Source organism: Octopus sinensis, linkage group LG4, assembly GCF_006345805.1.
Source record: "Octopus sinensis linkage group LG4, ASM634580v1, whole genome shotgun sequence".
In the NCBI taxonomy this organism is placed as follows: domain Eukaryota; kingdom Metazoa; phylum Mollusca; class Cephalopoda; order Octopoda; family Octopodidae; genus Octopus; species Octopus sinensis.
In genome coordinates this window covers 150,830,554-150,855,011 of record NC_043000.1, presented here as the reverse complement: position 1 = coordinate 150,855,011, position 24,458 = coordinate 150,830,554, and the positions used below count along the sequence as shown (strand labels likewise).

General features: G+C 31.3%; 1 protein-coding gene across 3 annotated transcripts in view; it reads right to left on the bottom strand.

Moving 5' to 3' along the window:
• Positions 1–4,885: 4,885 nt before the first annotated feature.
• Positions 4,886–24,458, bottom strand: part of LOC115210333 (RAB11-binding protein RELCH homolog) — a 313,025-nt gene continuing 293,452 nt past the window's right edge. For all 3 annotated transcript variants that reach the window (XM_036502568.1, XM_036502569.1, XM_029778868.2), the window contains 3 exons: positions 18,172–18,288; positions 17,130–17,283; positions 4,886–14,845 (listed from right to left, as the gene is read on the bottom strand). In XM_036502568.1, coding sequence (XP_036358461.1) covers positions 14,716–14,845; positions 17,130–17,283; positions 18,172–18,288 — 401 coding nt within the window. In that variant the 3' untranslated portion in view covers positions 4,886–14,715. The remainder of the gene's footprint in view (positions 14,846–17,129; positions 17,284–18,171; positions 18,289–24,458) is intronic.

Genomic DNA, 24,458 nt, shown 5'->3' with positions numbered 1-24,458 from the left:
ATTGACATTTATTTTTAAGAAGAGTTGATGTCATAAGCTGAATTTGTCGCCCTTACAAGTGAGGCCTTTTGATGAGAGATGGCTTCCAGTACATGTTGGAAGCACACCAGTTAATTCGTTGTCCCTACAATGAGGCCTGTGAGTAAGAGATAACTTACTATAATTTTGGGGACTATAGCCATTAATTCGTTGTCCCTATTAAAGTGCTTATGAATGTTATCACTTATTTAATTCCAAATGAATTTTACTATACACACATATATATATACATATATATATATGTAAGTTTGTAAATTTTCTTCTTGATTCATTTCATCTATATTATGTATTAACTACTTAAACCGCAATAAGACTGTTCTTGCAAATTAATGGCAAGACAGGGCTTTGGTTTTAAAATATTCTTTCAGAAATTGCCATATTTCAGAGAATAAATCTTTATATTTTAATATGTTTTTCAGTTAAACCAATGATATCATTTAGAGGAAGATTTTTCATGAATTCTCCGCTCTTACAATATCTTTCTGCAAATCTTTAAAATAGATTTAAAAAAATAAAATTAGAAAAGTATCTAATTTAAACTATTCTTTTGTCTTTCCATTTTTTTTTTTTAATATTTTATTATAAGAAAAGAAAGGACTGGTTTTGTTAAGATGAAATCTTTATTGAAATATCACACTAGAAGCTGTGCACACAAACTTTAGAACAGAACATTTTATAAGCAATTAAAAAAAAAAACAGATATGAAAAGAAACCCCACTGATACAAATAAGTCAAAGTTAAGAATTACCAAAACAAGCTGCTACCACATGCACAGTTGGTAGAAGCATACTTTCGGGCTATTGTATATGAGCATGTTTTTGTATATAGATATATACATATACATCTGTATACACAAAGCCTTCTTTATTATTTTTATTATTATTATTATTATTATTATGATTATTGTTGTTGTTATAAGTAATAGGACGATAAATATGTTTTCAGGGGAAAAAAAAGCAGTTTCATGGCATTTGAAATATAATAGATATACAAATCATGTTTTCCAATGTGTGACTCTATATACATATAAAGAAGCAAAAAAAAAAAAATTAAATTAAAAAAAACAAAAGTACAAGGGTTGAATTATTTGAATGCATCTTAAATTAAAATGCACCTTAGCCACAAAAGATAAATTATGCAAATTTATACTTAGAATAATTTAACCCTGATTTAATTAATTAAAACCCCAAATTTTCAAACCACATTTTGTACTGAATATACAAAAAAAGATATGTTTTTCAAAGAAATCAACATTAGCCAGCATTTAATTAACTATTAAGAACATCAAATATTTTGACAAGTTGTCGTTGAGTATCATAAGTTTACTCCGCTTGAGCAAATCTACAGTAGAGATTTTGACAGGTTTTTATTGGATGGCAGCTAAATTTGAATGGAAAATGAAATCAAACAAGAACAAAAATAGCTGTTAGATAAATCTATTTTGTTATTTACAAAAGAAAAATGGTAAAATGCTTCATTGAACTTCTATTTAAATTATGCTTTATCACTAATAAATAAGAGTATTCTTAGATATTTTTAAAATAGACATAAATTTATTTTCAGTTTTTTAATGAAATCTCTCTAATAATAATAATAATGAAAATAATTAGCACCAAGGACGAACAGTTGCTGGAGTTTTTTCATCATATACAAAATGATAAAATAATCTAATGAGCATTTATTATTAGATTAGTATTTTCTTTTCGTAGTAATGGAGATAATGTCAGTAATAAGTTATAAATTATAAATTTAAAATTATATGGAGTTTGAAATATGAATGACAAGGAGTTGAAAATATATCATTACTATTACTCAATTCTTATTATAATATAACTTAAGAGTAAATAAATATAATAATTAACATAAAAATAGAAATTTCAATGAAGAAAATCTGATCAAAATTTAAAATATGATTCAGCAAATTTGAAACAATTGCATAAAAAGAAGCAGTTAAATTTATTCACTAATAAATCTCTCTATTTAAAATACTTTGTCTACTATCTAAAATTATAATTTAGCAATTAGAAAGCATTTTAGAAAATATTTAGTGACTTATATGGGTAAAGATTGAATTTTTTTTTAAAGAATGATTGCTAAAAGAAAGATATATCACAAAAATTATGCTTTGAAAGACACTTGCAAAGAAGAGAAACATTATCTAGCATCATTGAATAGTAATAAATTAATACACCATCTGTCAGAGGAACACATTGGAAAAATATAAATGTTCCAATAAGTTTATTGGCTACAAAAAAAAAAAAAAGAAAAAAGGGTTCAGCAGTAATGTCTGGATAACCATCAGAGAGGCAGAGACCACCAGGCCCCAAGCCAGGCCCCACAAAAAATTACAGCCCTTCAGTCAAATGAAAATATAGGGAAGGAATGATTAGCAAATGGGACACATTCTACAACAGTGTCATTAAAACATTTTTGATAAAAGTCTTTTTATTTCTTCTTTTCAATAAACTGATTGTATTTTTTGTTTTGTTTTGTTTGTTTTGTTTTTTAACAGAAATACCAATACACAAATATTATTTCTGAAAAATAGACAGAATAATAAAGGTGCAGCACAACCAAAGCCTTCTGTTTAAACATTAGTGACCTATGGGTAAAAAAATACAATGCAGCTTATTGTCAGATGTCAGACAGTTGCCTCCAACTGTTAAATATAGATATTATTTGTTGAAAACTTCAACCATATTAACGCATCTTTTTTATAAATTTTAATCACATCCCATTATAAATTCCAGTAGAAATCTATAATATCAATCAATCATTATAAATCAAAATATTCATTTTCAATAGGAAATTTTGAAAGAAAGAAAATAATTTTCCGTAAAACAATATAAGAAATATTATCGTACAAATATTCATCATTAATTTCATAAATGTGGTAAAATGACAATGTTGGACATACACACACACACACACACATATATATATGTATATATATATGTGTATATATATATATATATATTATATATATATATATATATTATATATATATATGCACATATATACACACTCAAACAAACTCATACGCAATCATGCACTCACACATACATATATGGTATTGACAACAGAAACCAGGGGCTACAATACTGATTTATGTTAAAGGTAAGATTTAGGGTAGGGTAAAGCAGTGGTCAATCCGGATACTGCTTTAAGTGGCTTATTTCACAGACTGAGGGGTGCAAGGCACATTATGCAGCTCCCGTTAATTGGAAAGTAGGGTTTCTGCTCCTATGTAATGATTTCTCGTCAAAATAAAGTTAAACCTAAACTAAGAGCATTCCTTGGCAGCTGGTAAAATTGGTTTTATTGCAGAAATAAAATATCAAACATCAATGAACAGAGAAGGCAATGGCTAGAGTAATATTAAAAGATATACATATATTTCATCTCCAATTAAATTAAAGTGTATATATAAATGGTGTAACATTTTATACATACATAATCGCATTAGTATATGATGTATGTATAGATCAAATAATACATACACACACACACATTATACACACAAATTTAAGCATATGTATATACATGCACACGCATATATTTATATGGGTGTGTGTACATGTGTGTGTTTGTGTGTGTATGTGTGTATATATATATATATATATATATATATATATATATGAATATATACATATATATGTATATTCATATGTACACACACATATATATTTATTTTTGTGTATGTACATACACACACATATTCATACATGTATATAAATGTGTGTGTTTATGTGTGAGCGTGCTTGTGTAGTGTGTGTGTGTGTATCATGTATATCTATACATAAAGCTGACACTTTCTCCATTGCTATGAAATAGTTTTCAAATCTAAGTTTACTAGTAATGATTAATTTTTCTTCATATATGATAGTTTAAATTAACATATGATTTCAGACCAGAAAAACTTCAGCAAATCAAAGACAAGACAGAACTCTAGTGGCATAGAAACATTATCTACGCACAAATTTAAATGGTTATCTGCTGCCACTACCATTAAAATACATTGGAAACAAAGTTTGACAAGAGCCACATTATTTAGTGTTTGTTCTGGAATTAGGCACAAGAAAAAAGGTTTGAAAAAAAACATTTAAAAAATTGTTTAGGATTAGATACTTTGCAAATCAATATCACAAAAATATTTTTATATAATTGCATATGTGTCTGTTTGCATGTGTGTGTGTGTGTGTTGTCATGTGAGTGTATGAATGTGTGCACGTATATGTGTGTGTGTGTGTGTGTGTGTGTGTGTGTGGCCATGTGAGTGTATGAATGTGTGTGTGTGCACGTGTGAGTAGCTTGTACTTTCTGTTAATAAATTAAAGTTTCACTTAAGAAACAAAAACAAGAATTTTTTTGGCACACAGTAGAACAATATTAAGAGAAAAAAAAGTAAGTATTTAGCAGATAAAAGAGAAAAAAATGCACACACATACATACATACATACATACATACATACACTACATACACAAATACTAATTCGTGTTATAGATTTGATCACCACTACAGAAATATTTAAGAAAATAAAATATAGAAAGTTACTAAAGAAATAAACCACATTGGAACTGTGAGAACTAGTGGAAAAATAAACTCATTCAACATGAGAATACAGAGCATAGGATTACGTCTCAAAACTAATTGTTGAAAAAATATTATTACTAATTATTATCTTCAGAAACGGTAAATGATATTCTTAACAGTGATACATCAGCAGCATTGGTTCAGTCTAAATTAATAGAATTGGAATCTCAGACATGTTTTCTGAAATACACAGCTTTTTTTTATGAGGGATGGGGAGCGTTTTTTTTTTTTAATTAGCCTGGGGAGGAGGCATAGTCCTTTAGTAATTTTTTTTTTTTTAAATTAAAGACTTCATGGACCACTTGGAGGTATAAGGATAACTGGGTGAAATTAGTGCATGGTTGATGTTTAATTTTTAATTGTTTGAAAGTTGGCAATTAAATGGAAAAACATATTCAGGAAGGCAATTCCAGAGTGACAGAGTTCTGTGGAGGGAGAGAGTACGGAGTTTTTATCTCTTGTTGTTTTTTTTTTTGGTTTGTTTTGTTTTTTTTTTATTTTTGTTGTTACAAATGTTATTAAAGATGAGGTTTTTGTGGGCTGAGTTATGGTAAGAATAATGGAAGGAGATATGGGTTACATCATGAGGGTTCTAATCAATCACAGATAAAACAAAAATAGAAATACAAAGATATCAATCGACAAAAAAAATAATTTCAATTTATCTACCATTGTGGTGTTGTGTATGAATGTCAGTGTATGTAAGCGTACAAGTGCCAGTGTATGAAAGTGTATGAGAGAGAGAGAGAGAGAGAGTATATAGGTGTCAGTGTATTTATGTGTATGGTTGTCAGTGTATGAGTGTATGCTAAAAAAATACCTTCAAATAAGAAAAAAAAATACTTATAACAATGCTAAAACGAAAAGGAAAAGAAGCCTGAAATTCCTGAAGAAGTATTACTATCATTATTATTATTATTATTATTATTATTAGTAGTAGTAGTAGTAGTAGTAGTAGTAGTAGTAGTAGTAGTAGCAGCAGCAGTAGTAGTAGTAGTAGTAGTAGTGATGATGAGGAGGATGATATAGCTATTATCGTTTCTCATAGAGACAGTCTCTGAATTCTAGAGAAGAAAGAGCTAATTGTAAGAGCCAGGCTTTTCCAAGGTTACTTCCAATGTTGCTGGACCAACTTGAGCAGAAAATACACACAGGCTTGCAGAGTTGCTTCATTTGCATAAATGCAATGAGTTTCGTGGGAGTGTGTAGTTGAGTAAATCAACCCCAGTGTTTGACTGATAGTTCTTTTATCAACCTCAAAAGCCTGCTTTGAGTCTCAATATGTAACTTAAATACTGCTCAGCATTTTACCCACTGCTGTAATACTTTGAGCACTACAATAATAATAATAATGATGATGATAATGGTTTCAAACTTTTGGCCGTAAGGTCAGCAGTTTCAGAGGAGAGGGTAAGTTGATTACATCAACTCCAGTGTTCTTATTTTATCGACCCCGAAAGGATGAAGGACAAAGTCAACCTTGGCAAAAACTGAGCTTAGAACATTAAGATGTTATGTTATTAAGCATTTCGTCCAGAATGCTAACAATTCTGCCAGCTCACTGTCGTCTTCTTAATAACAACTATAATAACAATAGTTTCAAATTTTGGCACAAGGCCAGCAATTTAGGGGAAGAAGTTAGTCAATTACATTAACCCCAGTATCCAACTGATAATTATTTTATCAACCCTGGAGGGAACGAAAAGCATGAATGCCCTCAGAAGGATAATGATAATAATGATTTTTTTTTTTGTCACAAGTGAAATAATAATAATATTTGTAAGTACCTATGTAGGCATGTTGATTTTGTGAAAAAGTTTTGATGCATTATATTAATGATGATGATTGAGATCAGTTCTAGAATTCTTACACAATAGGCAAATGGAGGTAAGGATCTTATCTAAGAACAGAATGCAATAGCTGCAGATAACTACAAGCACTGTTCAGTGAGAGGAATTCAAGAACTTATTCACTCACCAATTTTACCCATCAATATCTGCTTTACTCATCAACAGATTTCTCCTAATTCTTTAGTTAAAAAATAATAATGTCTGAGTGATCCAACAAAAAAGATCCAAATGAAATACACTTCGTTATAATAATGAAATATTTTCATTTAACAGATGTCATTCAAATAAAAGACAAATTAAATAAGCCATATCATCGTCACCATCATCACTAAGAATTAATAATACACCCTTTTCTGTATGCATGCATCTGTGTGCAAGAGAGATAGAGAGAGCGAGAGTGTGTGTGTGTGCATTTGTATGCAGTCAAAATCATCTTTAATTACAAGTAATACTATCAAATGGTTAATGTCAAAATTAGCCTGTCCCAAATTTTTTTTAAATAAATCATCATCTAGTTATTGTTACTGAAAAGGCTTCTTCTTGAAGACATGTATTGTGTGTGAGTGTGTGTGCATATGTGAATCCTTAAATCTCAATCTAAAATAAAAGCTACCCTCCATGCTCTGTGTTTATTTACTATTCAGTGGTTATTTTTATTTTCATTTTTCCTTTTTCAATATCTGGCTACAGGCTTTATATGATATTTTGTACATCAAAACATAACTTGTTTAAGGATATCTAAATTAAGCAAAATAGTGATGGTGTCGGGTGTGTGATTTTAAGAAAACAACAGTAATTATTGTGAAATGTTAAACATTATTTAACAGATGTATTCGTTCATTTATCCATTTTTTAAATATAATTACATGTTCACTAATTTTCTTTTCTTTTTGTTTTTTGTAGGATACCCCCACCATACTTTATACTTTGATATTTTAAGATATAATAAATATAAATTCTTAGGAAGCAAAGATAAAAACAAAGTATAAGAATTAGTTCAATGTTTAATAAAATCTATGGAGCATGTACTAAAAACTTGATTAATTTCACTATAGGTAAGAAATAAATACGCTTTTCTGATATGTTTTATAACTGAAGTACAATGTAATGCATTCAGTGTAGATATGAATATTGAATATATAAGATGTAATCAGAAAGAAAAACAGATGATGATACTTGTTTTCTTTCTAAGTATTCATTTAGATTCAATGTATAGAAATTATTTCTTTGAACAACTTGTATCTAATAATAAATTAATAATTTATAACTTCACTATAGAAATAATGACTTCTCAAAATATTCTTAGAATAAACAAACAAAAATTAAAATAAGTTTTCATTGGCTGATAATTAAAGACACACGTTTTTAATGATTTTTCTTTTTAAAATCATAATTCATTACTATTTAAAGAACACTTACTATGGAAGCATAGTATACAAAAGAATAATATTAAATCGTATAATATATATTTAAGCTAAAAACTACCAAATATTCTATCAGATGCTAATAGCTCAGAACATAATTAATATAGACTGAAGCTTTTTCTGGTCTATCAATCAAACCTATTTTAGTAATAATTCTGGCATTTCGAAACAGAAATATGTCCATCTGCTAGAAACATTCATAATAAGTTTATGTTTTTCATATATGGGAATTTTATATAGGAAGAATTTAATTCAAAGATTCTTTTAATAGACTAAATTAAGGCAAATCACATCCAAATAGGACTGTGATATATACAAATTATTTTGATATTTAATCTCATTTGGAAAATTGGTCTTTTGCTAAAATATAAAAGAGGAATCAGTTTTTGATTTGATATTGCACAAGAGTGTAATATCAAATTTCTGAAATTTTAAAAGTCAGTTGATAAAATTCTAACAGAATTACTTGCAAATATGCCATCAAGTAGAAAAGTCTTAGTGTTCATGCTTGGTCAAAATAAACCTGCCTTTTATTTAGAAATAAGAACACGAAAGAGAGAATAGATCTGTAACTCATACTTCAGGTAATATTTAGCATTATATATATATATACTAAAAATGGTAAACACAGATATGAAATAAAGGAAGTTATTTTCATATTTAGAAACAAATAATACTGAAGAATACTTACTTTGTTCAATCAAATGGGTAACTAACTAAAATCAAATTCCATTTATCTAAAATTATCTAATTTACTTTCATTAATAATCCTAATTTAAATTTCTACATGTTTTTTGATGACTACATCAAAGGAAGTCCTTTTTTTCCCTAAATTATTTCTAACATAATCAACAAGTTAATTTAATTTTATTAAATTACCAGTTTATTTACTGTAAAACAAACCAAATTTAAATGTGAAGACACAATATGTTGTTATGCAAAGGTATTATAAATCTTCCAGTAAAAAATTTAGTATCAAATATATTAGCAAACTTTAAAAAAAAGCTGTATCTAAAGAATAGTGTACTTCCTACAAATACAGTTAGATACCACAAAACTAAGCAGACAACCATGAGAGTAAAAGACATTTCTAACCTAAAGCACACCCGTAAAATATAGAAAAAGTTTTCATTGAAAACTATGTAGTTGGCTAAATGTTATTACAAGTTTTTGCTTGCTAGCTTTAATATAGTATAGATAGTATAAAACTTTTAAGCAGTCTGAGATAAAATCAATAACAAGGCATAAGCTGGAATTATCAAAAAGGTAAATATTAGATGTTCCAATAGAAAATTTTAATAACCTTTAGACTATGTCATGCAAAATTGCTTGAAGAATTTTTTTAGCCTACTACCATAGAAAAATGGAAATTCCCCAAAAAAAGAAAAAAGAAAGATGAACAACATCAATCAAAGCACACAATCACAATACTGTCGATATATGAATCCAAGGAAATAATCAGATGAAATTCAGATGTTAAAAAAAAAAAAAAAAAAATTAGGAAGAAAAATGTCTGTGTTTGTTCCTCCTGGCAGAATCCATTATGAAATGGCTTCCAATAAACCTAATGTTATACAGTGTGACAAATATTTGTCTCAAGGACATTTTAAACTGGTTCTTTTTATTTTCTTTAAAAATAACAACTTTGATATTTTAAAAATATGTAATGTTAATTCTATGTCATATTAAATTTTTTATGAGAATAGCTCTTCAATAAGTAATTTAATTTTAGAGGGGCTGTTTTTATTGTTTTTTTTTTTTGTTTGTTTTTGTTTTTTTTATCAGAATCTCTAAAGAAACACTTTTGTTTATAAAGATCATTCTTCTTATAACTGAAATATATTTGCTCATTTTACTTATTTTTACTGAAATCAGTTAGGCTACAATTGAAAAGTCTTTTAAAGTAGTTTTGTCATTAATTGAAATTATCACATAATAATAATAATAATAATCTGTTTGAAATGAGTTTCAAAAAAAATAATTTGCTTTAAGTCATGTAACAGTTGTGAGACATTAAATGAATAAGAAAAGAGTTTGCCATAGCAGGAAACTCATCTTAGAACAGATAAGAAGATCTTAGTCTTCTAGTTTTAAATAGTTTTGTCACATTTAAAACTATAACAGAAAACTAACTTTTTTATTTTCATTTGTACTTCTTTACCTCTAACTGGAATAGAATTTTCTCTTATCGCTTATTCACTATAATATAATTTAGTTAAAGTAAAAGGCTTTTCTTTCTTTTTTACAGATGCTAAAATTAATAAAGAACAATTTTGCAATTTTCTCTAAGACTGATTTTTTCTTTTACATCCAAAATTTTTTACCTAAACTACAACTATTTTTTTATGAAATTCAAATAACGAGTCATTTTTTTTATGTTCAAATTGTTTTTGCTGAAGTAGGAATATATCACTATTTACTATAACATAATGTTATGTAGATTTAAACAATATTAAAAAATTGGTATTTTTACCTTGACACAAACTATAGATTTTTAGAGAATTATAAATGATGTAACCAACATTTAATTTATTACTGGTACTTATTTTATTGACCCCAGCAGAATTTTAATTCAGTCTGTAAAGGGACGTAACTAAACATCGGACGGTATTTAGTCAGGCACTCTACTAATTCTGCCATTCACTGTCCTAAATAAAACTTAAAATATTGTCATCAGACGAATCTGAAGCAAATATCTCAGATTTTTGTTTTCTCCCCTACCATAATTTTGGCATCACTTTTAACAAAATTCCAGAGAAGTAGTTATCACCTATGATACTTGTATCAGTTTACTACTAAGTTAAAAATAATATTATTTTCATTTTCATAAAATTAAAACTTCAAATTAGTGTTATTCGAAATTTTAATATCTTAGAAATTTTTAAAAGATATTTTATCTTGGTTGTATTAAACAAAATCAGTTAAGAACTTTGGATGCTCTCTATGTACTTTAAAGAACGCATTACATTGTGAAAATTATTTAGGGTATATTTGTTAATTTCTTCAACAGAAGTAATCTTATTTTGTCATTAATACTTAAGATGAATGCTAGCCATTATCTTTATTGTTGTATTCATGATAAAAAGTACAACACTGTAAAAGTCTTAAATTCATTTTGTACCAACTAACAAGCTAAATTGCTCTTCTTGTTTTATCCAATAATCATTTTCAGAACACTAATACGATATAATCTATATTTTTGTTATTGTATAAGAAACTTGAGGCATCTTGTTTTTAATTAATTAAATTTAATCTTTTCTAGTACTTTTGAATTAAATTCAGACATTGAATAATTTAGGTTTAAATGCAATTTAATTATGTTTACATTTCATAGACAGAAGAAAATGGAAAAATAGATTGGAAAGAAAAACTCTATGGACCAAGTTTTGTTTTGTTTTGTTTGGAAAATGAGATGAGTAAAAATCAAAGAAATAAAATTTTTTTAAAGTAATTTTCAATGTTTTTATTCCAGAATAATAATTTTAAAAGAAGCCAGCAATTTTGTTGTATAAAATTAGTACATTTTCTTATTGAAACATCTATGAAAAAAAAAAGTTATTTCTCTATCTAAAAGCAGCTTGTTTTTTCATTTTTTGTTTTTTGGAAAATTACTAATGGATATTGATACTTTTTAAAAGGAATAAATACTTTAAACTAAATAACCAAATATTATTTCTGAGATTTTGCAGGCCAACATACATACAAGATATACAATCATACATACTCAAGTAAATAATAATTTTTTTAAAAATTTAAATTTGTATTTTTTTTTTTGTCACAAGTCTTAGAATATTTAATTCATATCATTTATATAAAGACAGACATGTGCATGTGATTGTATATAGCATGTTCATGCATGCATCTGTATGTTTATATGTGTATGAATGTGTGTTTGTATGTGTGTGTGTGGACACGTGCATGTGTGCGAGTGTATACACAATGATTTAAACTCCCATTCTAGAGTGTGTATTTATATGCACTTTCTTGGAACAATTTCATTCAAATCAAAAATAGCTATATGAAGGAAATGACAACCATTGTTTCGTATTATTCCTCATCTACAGAGCTATGTCTCTTATAAATAGAAATATAATATCCGGAAGTTTGAGAGGATAATTAAGCAAGGCATTAACATGCAGGCACTTATTCATTATCTATTCTGAGTTCATGAGATTAAATGGGAAACCTAATATGTCATACAAAATTGCTTTGGTCTAAATAGTTTACAATAAATCACCTGGAAAGAAATGGGCTCAGCTTGGTTGTGAAACCCATAAAATATCACCTCAGCAGAGGATGCAGTAACCATCTAATAAACAAAAAGGGAAAAAAAAGTCCAATATTGTAATTCTTTTTTTTGATTCTATATTAATAGTCTTGCAGAGATTTTGAAGGTTGCAGTACGCATCATTAAAATCAGCTGTAAATGGTTAATGATTGCTCACTTTCACAAACTGTTCTGATCTCTGTGTAAATTAAAGCCTAAAATCCTAACTAATGAGTTGAAGAGAAAGAAAAGGAGAAATGAAGGGGGAAAAAAGGGGAGAGTAAAAATGTCCACAGTCAGTACAACAAATCAATAATGGCATACAGAATATTCCTATTAAAATGCACTAACCATTTCAGTTTTAAGAGAAGTGTTTCAATGTATTATGTCAACATTGATTTCAGTAAGGAATGAATATCTGTATTGATAGAAGAAGAAGAAAAAAAAGAGGAAATTTCATCTATGAATGTCAGCTGTCAATATTGTAGGGAATGATTATATAGAAGTGAAAAGGGGAAGGGTAGATTTTACATCATGAATGTTCACATTACCAGTCCTTGTCATTAAAAAAAAGTGGCTAAAAAAATTTAGTAATTATAAAGAACTGAAGAAAGAAAAACGAATAAATGTTTATTATTATTATTATTATTATTATTATTATTATTATTTTGCTTTTTAACTTTGAAATAGTAATTTCTTTTTATCTAGGCACATTGCCAATTTGCGAAAAAGGAAGGGGTAATTAATAGACCAACCAATGTATTCACAGTATGTGACTGGTACTTATTTTAATGAACCCTGGAGAGATGAAAGGCAATGTCGACCCCAGCAGGATTTGAAACCAGAAATCAGAGGAACAAAACTAAACACTGAAAGGCTTTACTATTTCTACCAAATCCTGCCCTTGTAACGTTTAAATACTGAAACCAGTTAATAGAATTAATCTAATAAAATGGTTTAGAAATTTTTTTTAAATATCAACTTATAATTAAACTTGATCAAATTGGTTTTATCCAAGTTAGAAGTAGAATATTTCCCCCAAAATATCAATAGAGAATCATACAAAAAAATAATAGATACCAAAGAAGAGTATATAAGAATTTAGGACTGTAAAGCAAGGGTTAGCAGAAGAATTAAACCACAATTTAGCTATATTATATAGAACCCATCGATGTAGAATGATAAATGGAGACAGACAAAAGAGTACAAAGTACAATTAAAAGATACAACCATTTTCAGAAGAATAGTATTAAAAAAGGTAGTTTGTGCAAAACTTCCATTGCTACAAATACTAATTTTAAAAAAACATAGGGAAGACAAGATTGGAAAATTATGGTAAATTAGAAAATTTTAAATCATAAAAAGTGTAGAAAAATCTAATTTGTTTTTCTTTCTTTGATTTTTTTCATTTTTTGCAGAAATGTATTCTAAAGACACTTAATGGTAATATTCAAAGTCTAAATAAGGATCTACAAAAAGTAATTAAATTTCAGTTTCCTAATACAGATGTGATTAAAAGAAAAAGAAGAAATATAAAAATGAAACTCTCAAACTATTACAAAGACAAAATGTCTGAATTAAGATGCCTGGCGTAGCTACCAATATGTATACACTTTGTGTGCATTTATATCTGAAGCCTAAGAAAACAGTAAACTTTGAATAGCAATTTGACTTTGTATTTTTTTTAAAAAAAAGCTTTCCTTAACCTGAACAAATAACAAGAAAAAAAAATGGCTTATGTATTGACTAAACCAAGCTGGTTGATGCGATCACAAAAATAAATTAGTGTCACATTGTTGAACATTCAATTTAGGAGAAAAATACAACACTCTGAATAAATTTTATCAAAATCTTGTAAAAATTTGAAGTAGTCTAAGTGTTGTAGACAAGAATTTAATATATGGAGTTAATTTCCAAAGTTCTTTAACAGTTACTATCTAATCAGTAAAAGTAAAATAAAACAAGGCTTTCAAACAACTATTTACTCAATGATCCCTTTTTTCCACTAAAAATTATATATATATAGATGTATACATATACATAGAACTGTTATTTTGCCCTTTTCCTATAGCATTTTCTCAAGCAAGAAACAAACCAATTGAAATTGCTTTTTTATTTTCAAATTACTTTATTGGAACAATTTCTTTGACATCTAAGTTTTATTTATATTATAATATGCATAACTATTATCCTTTTCCTTATTGTTACATTATTATATTACCTTAGACATCAGTAGTTAAATAAACAAAAACAAAATCATTAAATATAACAAAGAAAATTTTTCATATGAGAATGGAGAAAAAGATTTTTTTTAAAGTGTAGAGGCCACCATATATGTTGAATATTTCGATATAATCATGATTTTTTTGGCTAATAATAGAATAAAATATTTATTATAATGTTAGCCATTATTTCACAGACAAAAGAAAAGTTTTTAATTAATATTTCATGATTTTCTTTTTTAATTTGTGCTAACAACTTTATCTATTTGTAAAGAAGAAGATAAAGAGGCAATTCTGGGAATGGTAACATAGTTATAGGCTACTTCTTACGCATGAAGATATTAGGAATGTGAGCCTTTGAAGTTGTATCTTTGATTTTGCTCATTACTCTTGCTCTGACATCCTCAGTATTTCCACCAGGGGTCGGAGATACTGACTGACTAGGACTCCTAAAACAAAAAGAAAAGAGAAAAAAGGAAAAAAGAAAAAATTACATATTTTCCTACATTTGAAATACCTTTCAACAAAACTCAAAATTGAATTAAGTCAGATTATCTTTATGTGAAAGTAATAACTTCTTTGCAAATTACAGCTTTTCTGTTGTTGTATTTTAGCAATAGAAAATCAAAATAAATAAATTAGTTAAAAAAAAAAAACTTTGGATATTCAATAGAATGCTTTGAACATTTAAAGCCAGCAGAATGTTTTAGCAGTTGCAAGTTTTTTTATACATAGGTTTAGCAACCACAATCATACATTTATAACACAATAATACATTTATAACACAATCATACATTTTGGGTGGATAACTGATAAAACGAAATTAATTTTCCAAAAGTATAAAACAAAATCACAAAGTAACTAAATGATTGAAGATTGAAAAAGGTTCTAATAAAATATAAACTGATAAATAGTACCTCCTAACACAGAAGAATGTCAAACAAAAGAAACGAAAAAGCTATGAGTATCAGTAAGCAAACTAGTAAATATGTTGTTACATACAGAAAGCTACAGAAAGTTCAATCATAATTTTATTGTTTTTATTAAGAATTAATAGTATGAGTATGATTGTTAAGAAAGGTAACTTCTAGTAATGATTGTGAAAGTTAGAAAAGGATCAAGAGAAAAATCAAACTACAATGCAACTAGATGAAAGTATTTTTTCAGCATATGTAAAGCACCTCACAATCACCAGTTTTTAACTTAATGTGATAGATAATCAATTTATTCCTTTTATGTATTCAAAGGGATATGTGTTCAATTGACTTCAATGGGAGGATACATGAGAGTTGTACCATTCAAATCTTTCTCAAATAGTGACATAATTGAAGTACAATTATTCCAGTTATTAATCAAGAATAAATAACATGAAATATAGGAGCAGGCATGGTTGTGTGGCAAGAAGCTTGCTTCCCAACCACATGGTTCTGAGTTCAGTTCCACTGCATGAAACCTTGGGCAAGTGTCTTCTACTATAGCCTTGGGCTGACCAAAGCCACGTGAGTGGATTTGGTACACAGAAACTGAAAGAAGCCTGTCGTGTGTGTGTGTGTTTGTGTGTGTGTGTGTGTGTGTGTGTGTGTGTGTGTGAATGAATGAATGTGTATATCTTTGTGTGTGTGTTTATAACCCATTACCACTTGACAACCAGTGTTGGTGTGTTTACATCACCATAATTTAGCGAGAATAAGTACTAGGCTTTAAAAAAAAAAACAAATAAGTTCTGGGGTTGATTTGTTCAACTAAAAAAAAAAACTCTACGAGGCAGTGCTCCAGTATGGCCACAATCAAATGACTGAAACAAATAAAAGAATCAAAAAATAAAATATATAAAATCTTTGAAAAAACTTGTTCATCCATAATAAAAACAATGAGTATGTCAAAAAAAAAAAAGGAAAAAAAAACACATATAAGGAGTTTATAATGAGAGAAAGTAAGTAAATTCTGCTGTATAGAGACCAAAAGTTAACAATGGAAGACTATTCCTCCTACCAAAATGGCACATCTCTTTCAGTCATTGATTTTCTCCACTATATCCAAAATAACACTATTCTCTTTGCAAGCAAACTGTCTCTAACTGATAAGCTCTGGTTCCTAACAAGTCATGTCTTCTTGTTCATATTTCCAACATATACCATAATGGTTACTGATCTGTAAAACATTCTGGCTTCATTTTAGCCACAGAGATCACGCAGCACATATTGTTTCACTTACCATTAAATCTATATTTTATCTCCTACAGAACTTATTCAAGTAAACACTCTTTACTTACACATGGCTTCCTTCCAAAACTAAGATCACAAACGTTCATTCAAACAATACTTCTGACCATATTACACTAACCCAGCTCTATTGTAATACTTCACTATCCTAGCATTCATAGAAAGATCTCCAAAATACTAAGAAATTAGCTGGCTGCAGCTGCAAGAATATATTTGTATCAAATCAAAAAATGTTCTTATAATTGCCTTGTTATCGAGCTATTGTGATCTCTCTCACACACACACACACCCAATACTCGCTTTGACTTTATTATTTATAATAACAATATTACATATGATTAGATATCAAAATTTTCCAGTGTACAACTACAAACTGATTATTAACACTTTACTCCATTACATGTGATAAAGTCAATTGTTGGCCAGCTCTTATAGAAGACTATATTTTCAAGAAATACAACACATGAAAACACTGGAATTGTGACAACATAGATTATGACATAACACTTACCTTTCTAAAGATTTTGATGCATCTAGCTTTGCTTCATATTCTTTGATCATAGAACTCATCACCTCCTCTCTCTCGGGAGCAAGCTGTGATAAGTCTTGGCGAAGGTACCGTAATCCAGGTAGCATGGCTTCCTGCACCAACTGATCATTGATGACTAGTTTGTAATTAAGGATTTAATAGACATTATTAAATTCATGGAGATTTTCAACAATCCTCAATCCTTCTATATCTCACACATATTGAACATTTTCTTTTAACATCTAAGCATAAAAGCCAACAAACGCCTGATGTCACAAATCTTTTTGTTTGTTTCTTTATTTCTGGAATTTTACCACTAAAGAACACATCTAGAGACTATGAAAATAAGAGAGGTATACTACTTGAAAACCCTATAATGCCAGTCTAATTTACAATGCAATCAGAGATCACACAGTGATCTCTAACTGCATATAATAATAATGTCTTACACTTGATAAAAGTCCAGAAATTTGTAAAAACATGGTTTAATAGATTAAATTAATTTTAATACATGCTAATTTTAAATTAATTTTAATACATTCAGTATTTATTTTCTTGATTTCAGACAGATAAAAAGATAAGGCCAACCACAGCAGGATTTGAACTCAGGATACAGAGGAGCAAGACTAAATAGTATAAATAATGATTATTAGTGACAGAAGCAGTATTAATACCAAAAGTTAATATTTATCCCCACTTAAAAGTGCATGTTGTGTTAGAACACAGAATACTGTGATAGTCACCATGAGAGAACCTCTCATATGGTCTTTTGGTGCATATAAGCACTCTTGAGTATATTGCTAGTGATAAACAAGAGTGCTTTACATGCACTTTTAAGTAGGGATAAATATTAACTTTTAGTATAAGTAATTTAGTTTGATGTTTTTCAGTTTTTGTGAAACCACCAGCTTAATATTATAAAAGCAACAACAATAAGAAACATAAAAACAACAACAGTATTTTTTTTCATAAAACAATAGGTGATGGTCATTACATTAAAGAATCATCAACAAAGAAAGGATACAGCAACAAGACATGGCGCTGTAGGCCTCAAAAAGCTGCAGAGCAACATCGGTCTTTTTGATTTCGTTAGTTAAACTGTTATTAGCAAGAGCCATGGCAGCCAGGCGTGGGAGCACAACTGGAAAGAAAGAAAGAGAGACAACGATATAAAGAAGATGCTTCAATTTAAAATATCTTTTGACACTGAATTAAAACCGATTAACCCTTTCATTACCAACCTGGCTGAAACCGGCTCTGGTTCTGAGTACAAATGTCTTGTTTTCATAAGTTTTCAGTTAAAATCTTCCACGAAACCTTGGTCACAATTTATGTTCCTAACACTAGCTTAATGATAACTAAGTTATTTTACTAAATTCTTTGTTATATTTAGAGTAATTGAAAGAAACATGGAGCATCTCAAAATAAATACAGTAACGAAAGGGTTAACATCTCTAACAACATACCACGTAAAATGTAAAGTTTGCCACCCTCCATGACTTAACATTAATTTCAGTCAGATATAGAGCATACCTTTAACAATATTATTTATGTGTGGGTGTGTGTACATATATACATACATATACACATATAAATATGCACATACATATATACGCATAAAAAATATATATAGATAGATACACACACACACACACACACACACACACATATATATATGTGTGTGTATATATATATATATATATATATAATATATACAGTTAATCCAAACATGAACACACAAAGAGAAAACACAACAATGCGAGGACGTAGAACAAGTATAGTGTTACTGGACGCTCAGGAAAGGAAAGAAAGAAAGGAGGATTTAATGTTTCGGACAGAGCTCTTCGTCAGAAACATAGGAAAAGGAAAGATCCAAGGAAGGGAAGATGGAAGAAAAAAAATCGCCAACGATACACACACAGTCACATATATATGTGTGCGTGGGTGTGTGTTTATTATGTAGCATACACAATTTCTTTATATGATAAAAAGAATATTCATAGAAAAAAGAAGAATTATATATCACTTTTTCTTCATTTCCTGCATATCAACAGAAAACAGACCTCTTCTGGTCTTGTTGGTATAATAATTCAATAGCATATAGGTATTACATGGTTTGCAAGTACAGGTCACAAAAACACGAAAATGAAAAATAACTATTTGATTACATGATTTTAATAGAAATGTGTGTGCGTATTATGTATTGGGAGAATGGTCGTAAATATTTTCTTCCTTCGCAAGGTCAGTTGAATAATTTGTATTGTAGAAAGTGTCCATAAATATTTTTTTTTCTTATTTATAAGGTCAATGTATAGAAATAGATACTGGTCAGTAGTAAACAGGAAAAGCAGATAATGTGTTTCTGAAGAAGCAGAAATAACAATCACCAAATGACTTTTCATCCAACTTAACATGTTATAGGATTTAAGCCAGCCAATTCTATTCTATTGAAGCACAACCAAAGAGGAGCTGAGTAGAGAAAGAGAGACAGAGACAGAGACACAGAGAGATATTATATAGCTTATTCATGGATGCAAAGTAAAAGCTTGGTGATAGAAGAGAGACAAAACAGTTCAACTTCTATTTAAATAGCTAAAATGGATGATGTACCACTGTTTGTCATTGGCCAAACCAATGCAAGAAAACATCACCACCATCATCATCATCATTTTAATGTCCACTTTTCCATTCTAACATAGGTCAGATGGAATTTGCTAAAGCAGATTTTCTATGGCCAGACACCCTCAACGATTTCCAAATAAGGCAATATTTCCCCCAAAATATCAGACATGTTTTCACAGAAGATTGGAAATGAAGGACATCACTTGCATGACGGTGACACTCATTGACACAGACACACACAAATAAACAAGGCCCTGGTCAACCCTGGGGACATGGTAGAAAACACTTATGCACATGTGTGCACATGTGTGTGTGTGTGAGAGAGAGAGAGAGAGAGAGAGTGTGTGCATGTGGGTGAGTTTAACAACTCACATATACTTCAGACATGTTTCTGTACATGAGACTGAGAGAGGGGGGGGAGTGGTACAGAGAATGAGACATTAAATAGATATACATGTATACCAAGACATGTATATCTATAAAAAGGGTGTCTGGCACTTTATCACCACTACCTACTTCACCTCTCTTGTTCCACCCCAATTACTCCTGATAGCCATGTATCTCCCCTATTGCAAGAAACCTGTTCCTGCCCTTCAGTCATAATTGAACTTCTCAACATCCAACATAAACTGCCCTCTCCTTTTCTCGTATACTCCCACTCAGTTGAGGAGGGGGTTAATCTTATAGGTTACTAGCAGTATCACCCGGCGTTGCTCGGGCTTGTTTCGACCCTTTAGAATTGGAATTTTTGAAATGTAAAAATTTTGCATTATGTAGCTTGTTATTCTCTTTAAGTAAACATTTTTCTGGTTGAAATACACCGAAAAATTGCAACACAGCAGTCAAAAAATCGTAAAAAATAGGGATTTTCATAGAAAAAAAGCACCTTTTTGATGTTAATAATTTTTGAATTTAACATGGTTCGATTTGAATTTTTTCTTCTACAGAAAGAAGAGCAAGCCTTCTATCATACTCTCAATTTTGGTCAACTTGTACCGCAGGGTCTCAGAGGAGATAGTGTTAGTTGAAGGCTACCAAGCCTGCCACACACACAAACACAGACAACTTCAGCTTTATATATATATAATATATATGTATATATATTTGACTAATTCAATTGTGCTGATGCTATGAAAAATAGCAACCAGTACATTCTGGGAATCTAGTCAAAGAAACCATGCCAAAATGGACACTGGAGTTTAATTACAATCTTCCAAGTCAAACCCTGAGTCATCCAACATATGTCAGCAAAGGTTAAATGATGGTGATGATCATCATCATAATAGTGATCATGAGGATGCATAATTTATATGTAGATGCAATATGACCGATTGGTAAAGAAATCTATTTAGCAATAGGGAGATCCTGGATTTGATCCCACCACATAGCATCTTGGGCAAATATCATTTGCTATAGCGTGGGGTCAACCAATAACTTCTGAGTGAAATAGACAGGAATTATGCAAAAGCTTATCAAGGCGGCGAGCTGGCAGAAACGTTAGTGCACTGGGCAAAATGCTTACATTCTGAGTTCAAATTCCACCGAGGTCTACTTTGCCTTTCATCCTTTCGGGGTCAATAAAGTACCAGTTACGCACTGGGGTCAATGTAATCGATTTAATCCCTTTGTCTGTCTTTGTTTGTCCCCTTTATGTTTGGCCCCTTGTGGGCAATAACGAAATATATATATATATATATATATAATCTTTTACTTGTTTCAGCTACTGAACTGCAACCATGCTGGAGCACCACCCTAAAGAGTTTAGTTAAACAAATCAACTTGAATACTAATTCTATGAGATACTTTGCTAAACCAACACTGGTTGTCCAGCAGTGATGGGGGCCAAACACAAACAGACACACATACATGATGGGCTTTTACACAGTTTCTCTCTACCAAATTCACTTACAAGGCATTGGTTGGCCTGGGGCTATAATAGAAGACACTTTCCCAAGGTGCCACACAGTGGGGTTGAACCTGGAATTACGTGGTTAGGAAGTAAACTTCTTACCATACAGTCAGTTATATATAATATGATATAACATATATATAAATCATCATCATCATTATCATCGTTTAATATCCGTTTTCCGTGCTAGCATGGGTTGGACGGTTCAACTGGGGTCTGGGAAGCCAGGAGGCTGCACCAGGCTCCAGTCTGATCTGGCAGTGTTTCTACAGCTGGATGCCCTTCCTAACGCCAACCACTCCATGAGTGTAGTGGATGCTCTTTACATGCTACCGGCACAGGGGCCAGAGGGAGCTGCAAACAGCCACGATCGGTTGGTGCATTTTATGCGCCAATGGCACAGAAGCCAGTCAAGGCTGCGCTGGCATCAGCCACGTTCGGATGGCGCTTTTTACATGCCACCAGCATAGGTATCGCAACTACAATTTCCATTTGATTTTCATTTTGATGTTGATGTACTTGACTCAATAAGTCTCCTCAAGCACAGCAGGTCACCCTACGATCCAAAGTACTTTGGAATGGGCTGGGGCTGGTTATACAAAACTGGTGTAGGATACAGCTATGAACTAACATTATATATATATCATCATCATCATCATCGTTTAACGTCTGCTTTTCATGCTGGCATGAGTTGGACGATTTGACTGAGGACTGGTGAACCAGATGCCTGCACCAGGCTCCAGTCTGATCTTGCAGAGTTTCTACAGCTGGATGCCCTTCCTAATGCCAACCACTCTGAGAGTGCAGTGGGTGCTTTTACATACTACTGGCACAAGGGCCAGTCAAGCGGTACTGGCAATGGCCATGCTCAAACAGCGTTTTTTATGTGCCACCTGCACAGGAGCCAGTCCAGTGGCACCGGCAATGACCTCGCTCAAATATTTATTCACATGCCAGTAAGGCGATGCTAGTAACAATCATGCTCAAATGGTGCTTTTTACATACCACCGACATGGAAGCCAGTCAGCTGCTCTGGCAACGATCAAGCTCGGATGGTGCTCTTAGCGCTCCACTAGCACGGATGCCAGTCATCGAATTTGATTTCGATTTCAATTTCACTTGCCTCAACAGGTCTTCACAAGCAGAGTTTAGTGTCCAATGAAGGAAAGGTATGCATAAGTGGGCTGGTTACACCCCTGGCATAGGCCACAGATTATGGTCTCACTTGGCTTGCCGGGTCTTCTCAAGCACAGCATATTTCCAAAAGTCTCAGTCACTAGTCATTGCCTCGGTGAGGCCTAATGTTCAAAGGTCATGCTTCACCACCTCATCCCAGGTCTTCCTGGGTCTACCTCTTCCACAGGTTCCCTCAACTGCTAGAGTGTGACACTTTTTCACACAGCTGTCCTCATCCATTCTTACCACATGACCATACTAGCACAGCCATCTCTCTTGCACACCACATCTGATGCTTCTCAGGTCCAACTTTTCTCTCAAGGTACTTACACTCTGTTAAGTATGAACACTGACATTACACATCCAGCGGAGCATACTGGTTTCATTCCTTGCAAGCTTATGCCTGTCCTTAGCAGTCACGGCCCATGTTTCACTGCCATGTAGCATGGCTGTTCGTATACCTTTTACTCTGAGCAAGAGGCCCTCTGTCACCAACAGTGATAAGAGTTCTCTGAACTTTTCCCAGGTTAATCTTATTCTAGCAGATACACTTTTAGTGCACCCATCCCCGCTACTGACTTGGTCACCAAGGTAATGGAAGCTATCAATGTAGCAGAAGTTGTTCTCTGCACATTTTCAGTGTTTATTGATCCTGAGCATCTGCCACATACAAAAACTATCTTCCCAGTTAGCCTTCCTTTGATATGGCTGCACCTCTTATGTGTCCAAAGCTTACACTGGGTACATCTTATAGAGTTTCTACCTACGTCTTTTCTACAGATCGAGCAGGGCCATCTACATTAAGGGATTTGTCATTTGTCTGCCTTCCTACTTACTAGGACTTTGGTTTTAGCTAGGTTGACGCTAAGGCCCTTCGATTCCAATCCTTGCTTCCACACCTGAAACTTCTCCTCTAGTTCAGATAGTGACTCAGCAATTAGAGCAAGGTCATCAGCATAGGGGAGCTCCCAGGGGCATCATGTCTTGAATTCCTCTCTTATTGCCTGGAGGACTATAAGAAATAGGAGGGGGCTGAGGACTGAGCCTTGGTGGACTCCTACCTCTACCCGGAATTCTTCATAGTACTCATTGCCAACCCTCACCTTACTGACAGTGTCTCTGTACATGGCTTGCACAGCTCTCACTAACCATTCATCTATCCCTAGTTTCCTCATGGACCACCAGATAAGGGATTGGGGGACCCTATCAAAGGCTTTCTCCATGTCAATGAAAGTCAGGTACAGAGGTTTATCTTTGGCTAGGTATTTCTCCTGCATCTGTCTTACCAGAATACTGAAATGATGGGCCGGGGGGAGGAGGAGAAGGAGGAGGAGGAGAAGAGTAGTAGTAGTAGTAGTAGTAGTAGTAGTAGTAGTAGTAGTAGTAGTTTTGATGCAGTACAAGTTGTGGCTCTCATGCCTTCTGATCTTAACTGATTGAAAGTGTTAACATGTACATGTTTTGCCTTGATGAAAAAGATGTGCTTCAGCAAAAAGTTTGCAAAAAATAATGCATATTTGCTAGTCAGTTATTTGACCTTAATCAATTAATTAGTGGCCGACAATATGTGCATAATCATGAGCAGTAGTAGTAATGGAATATCA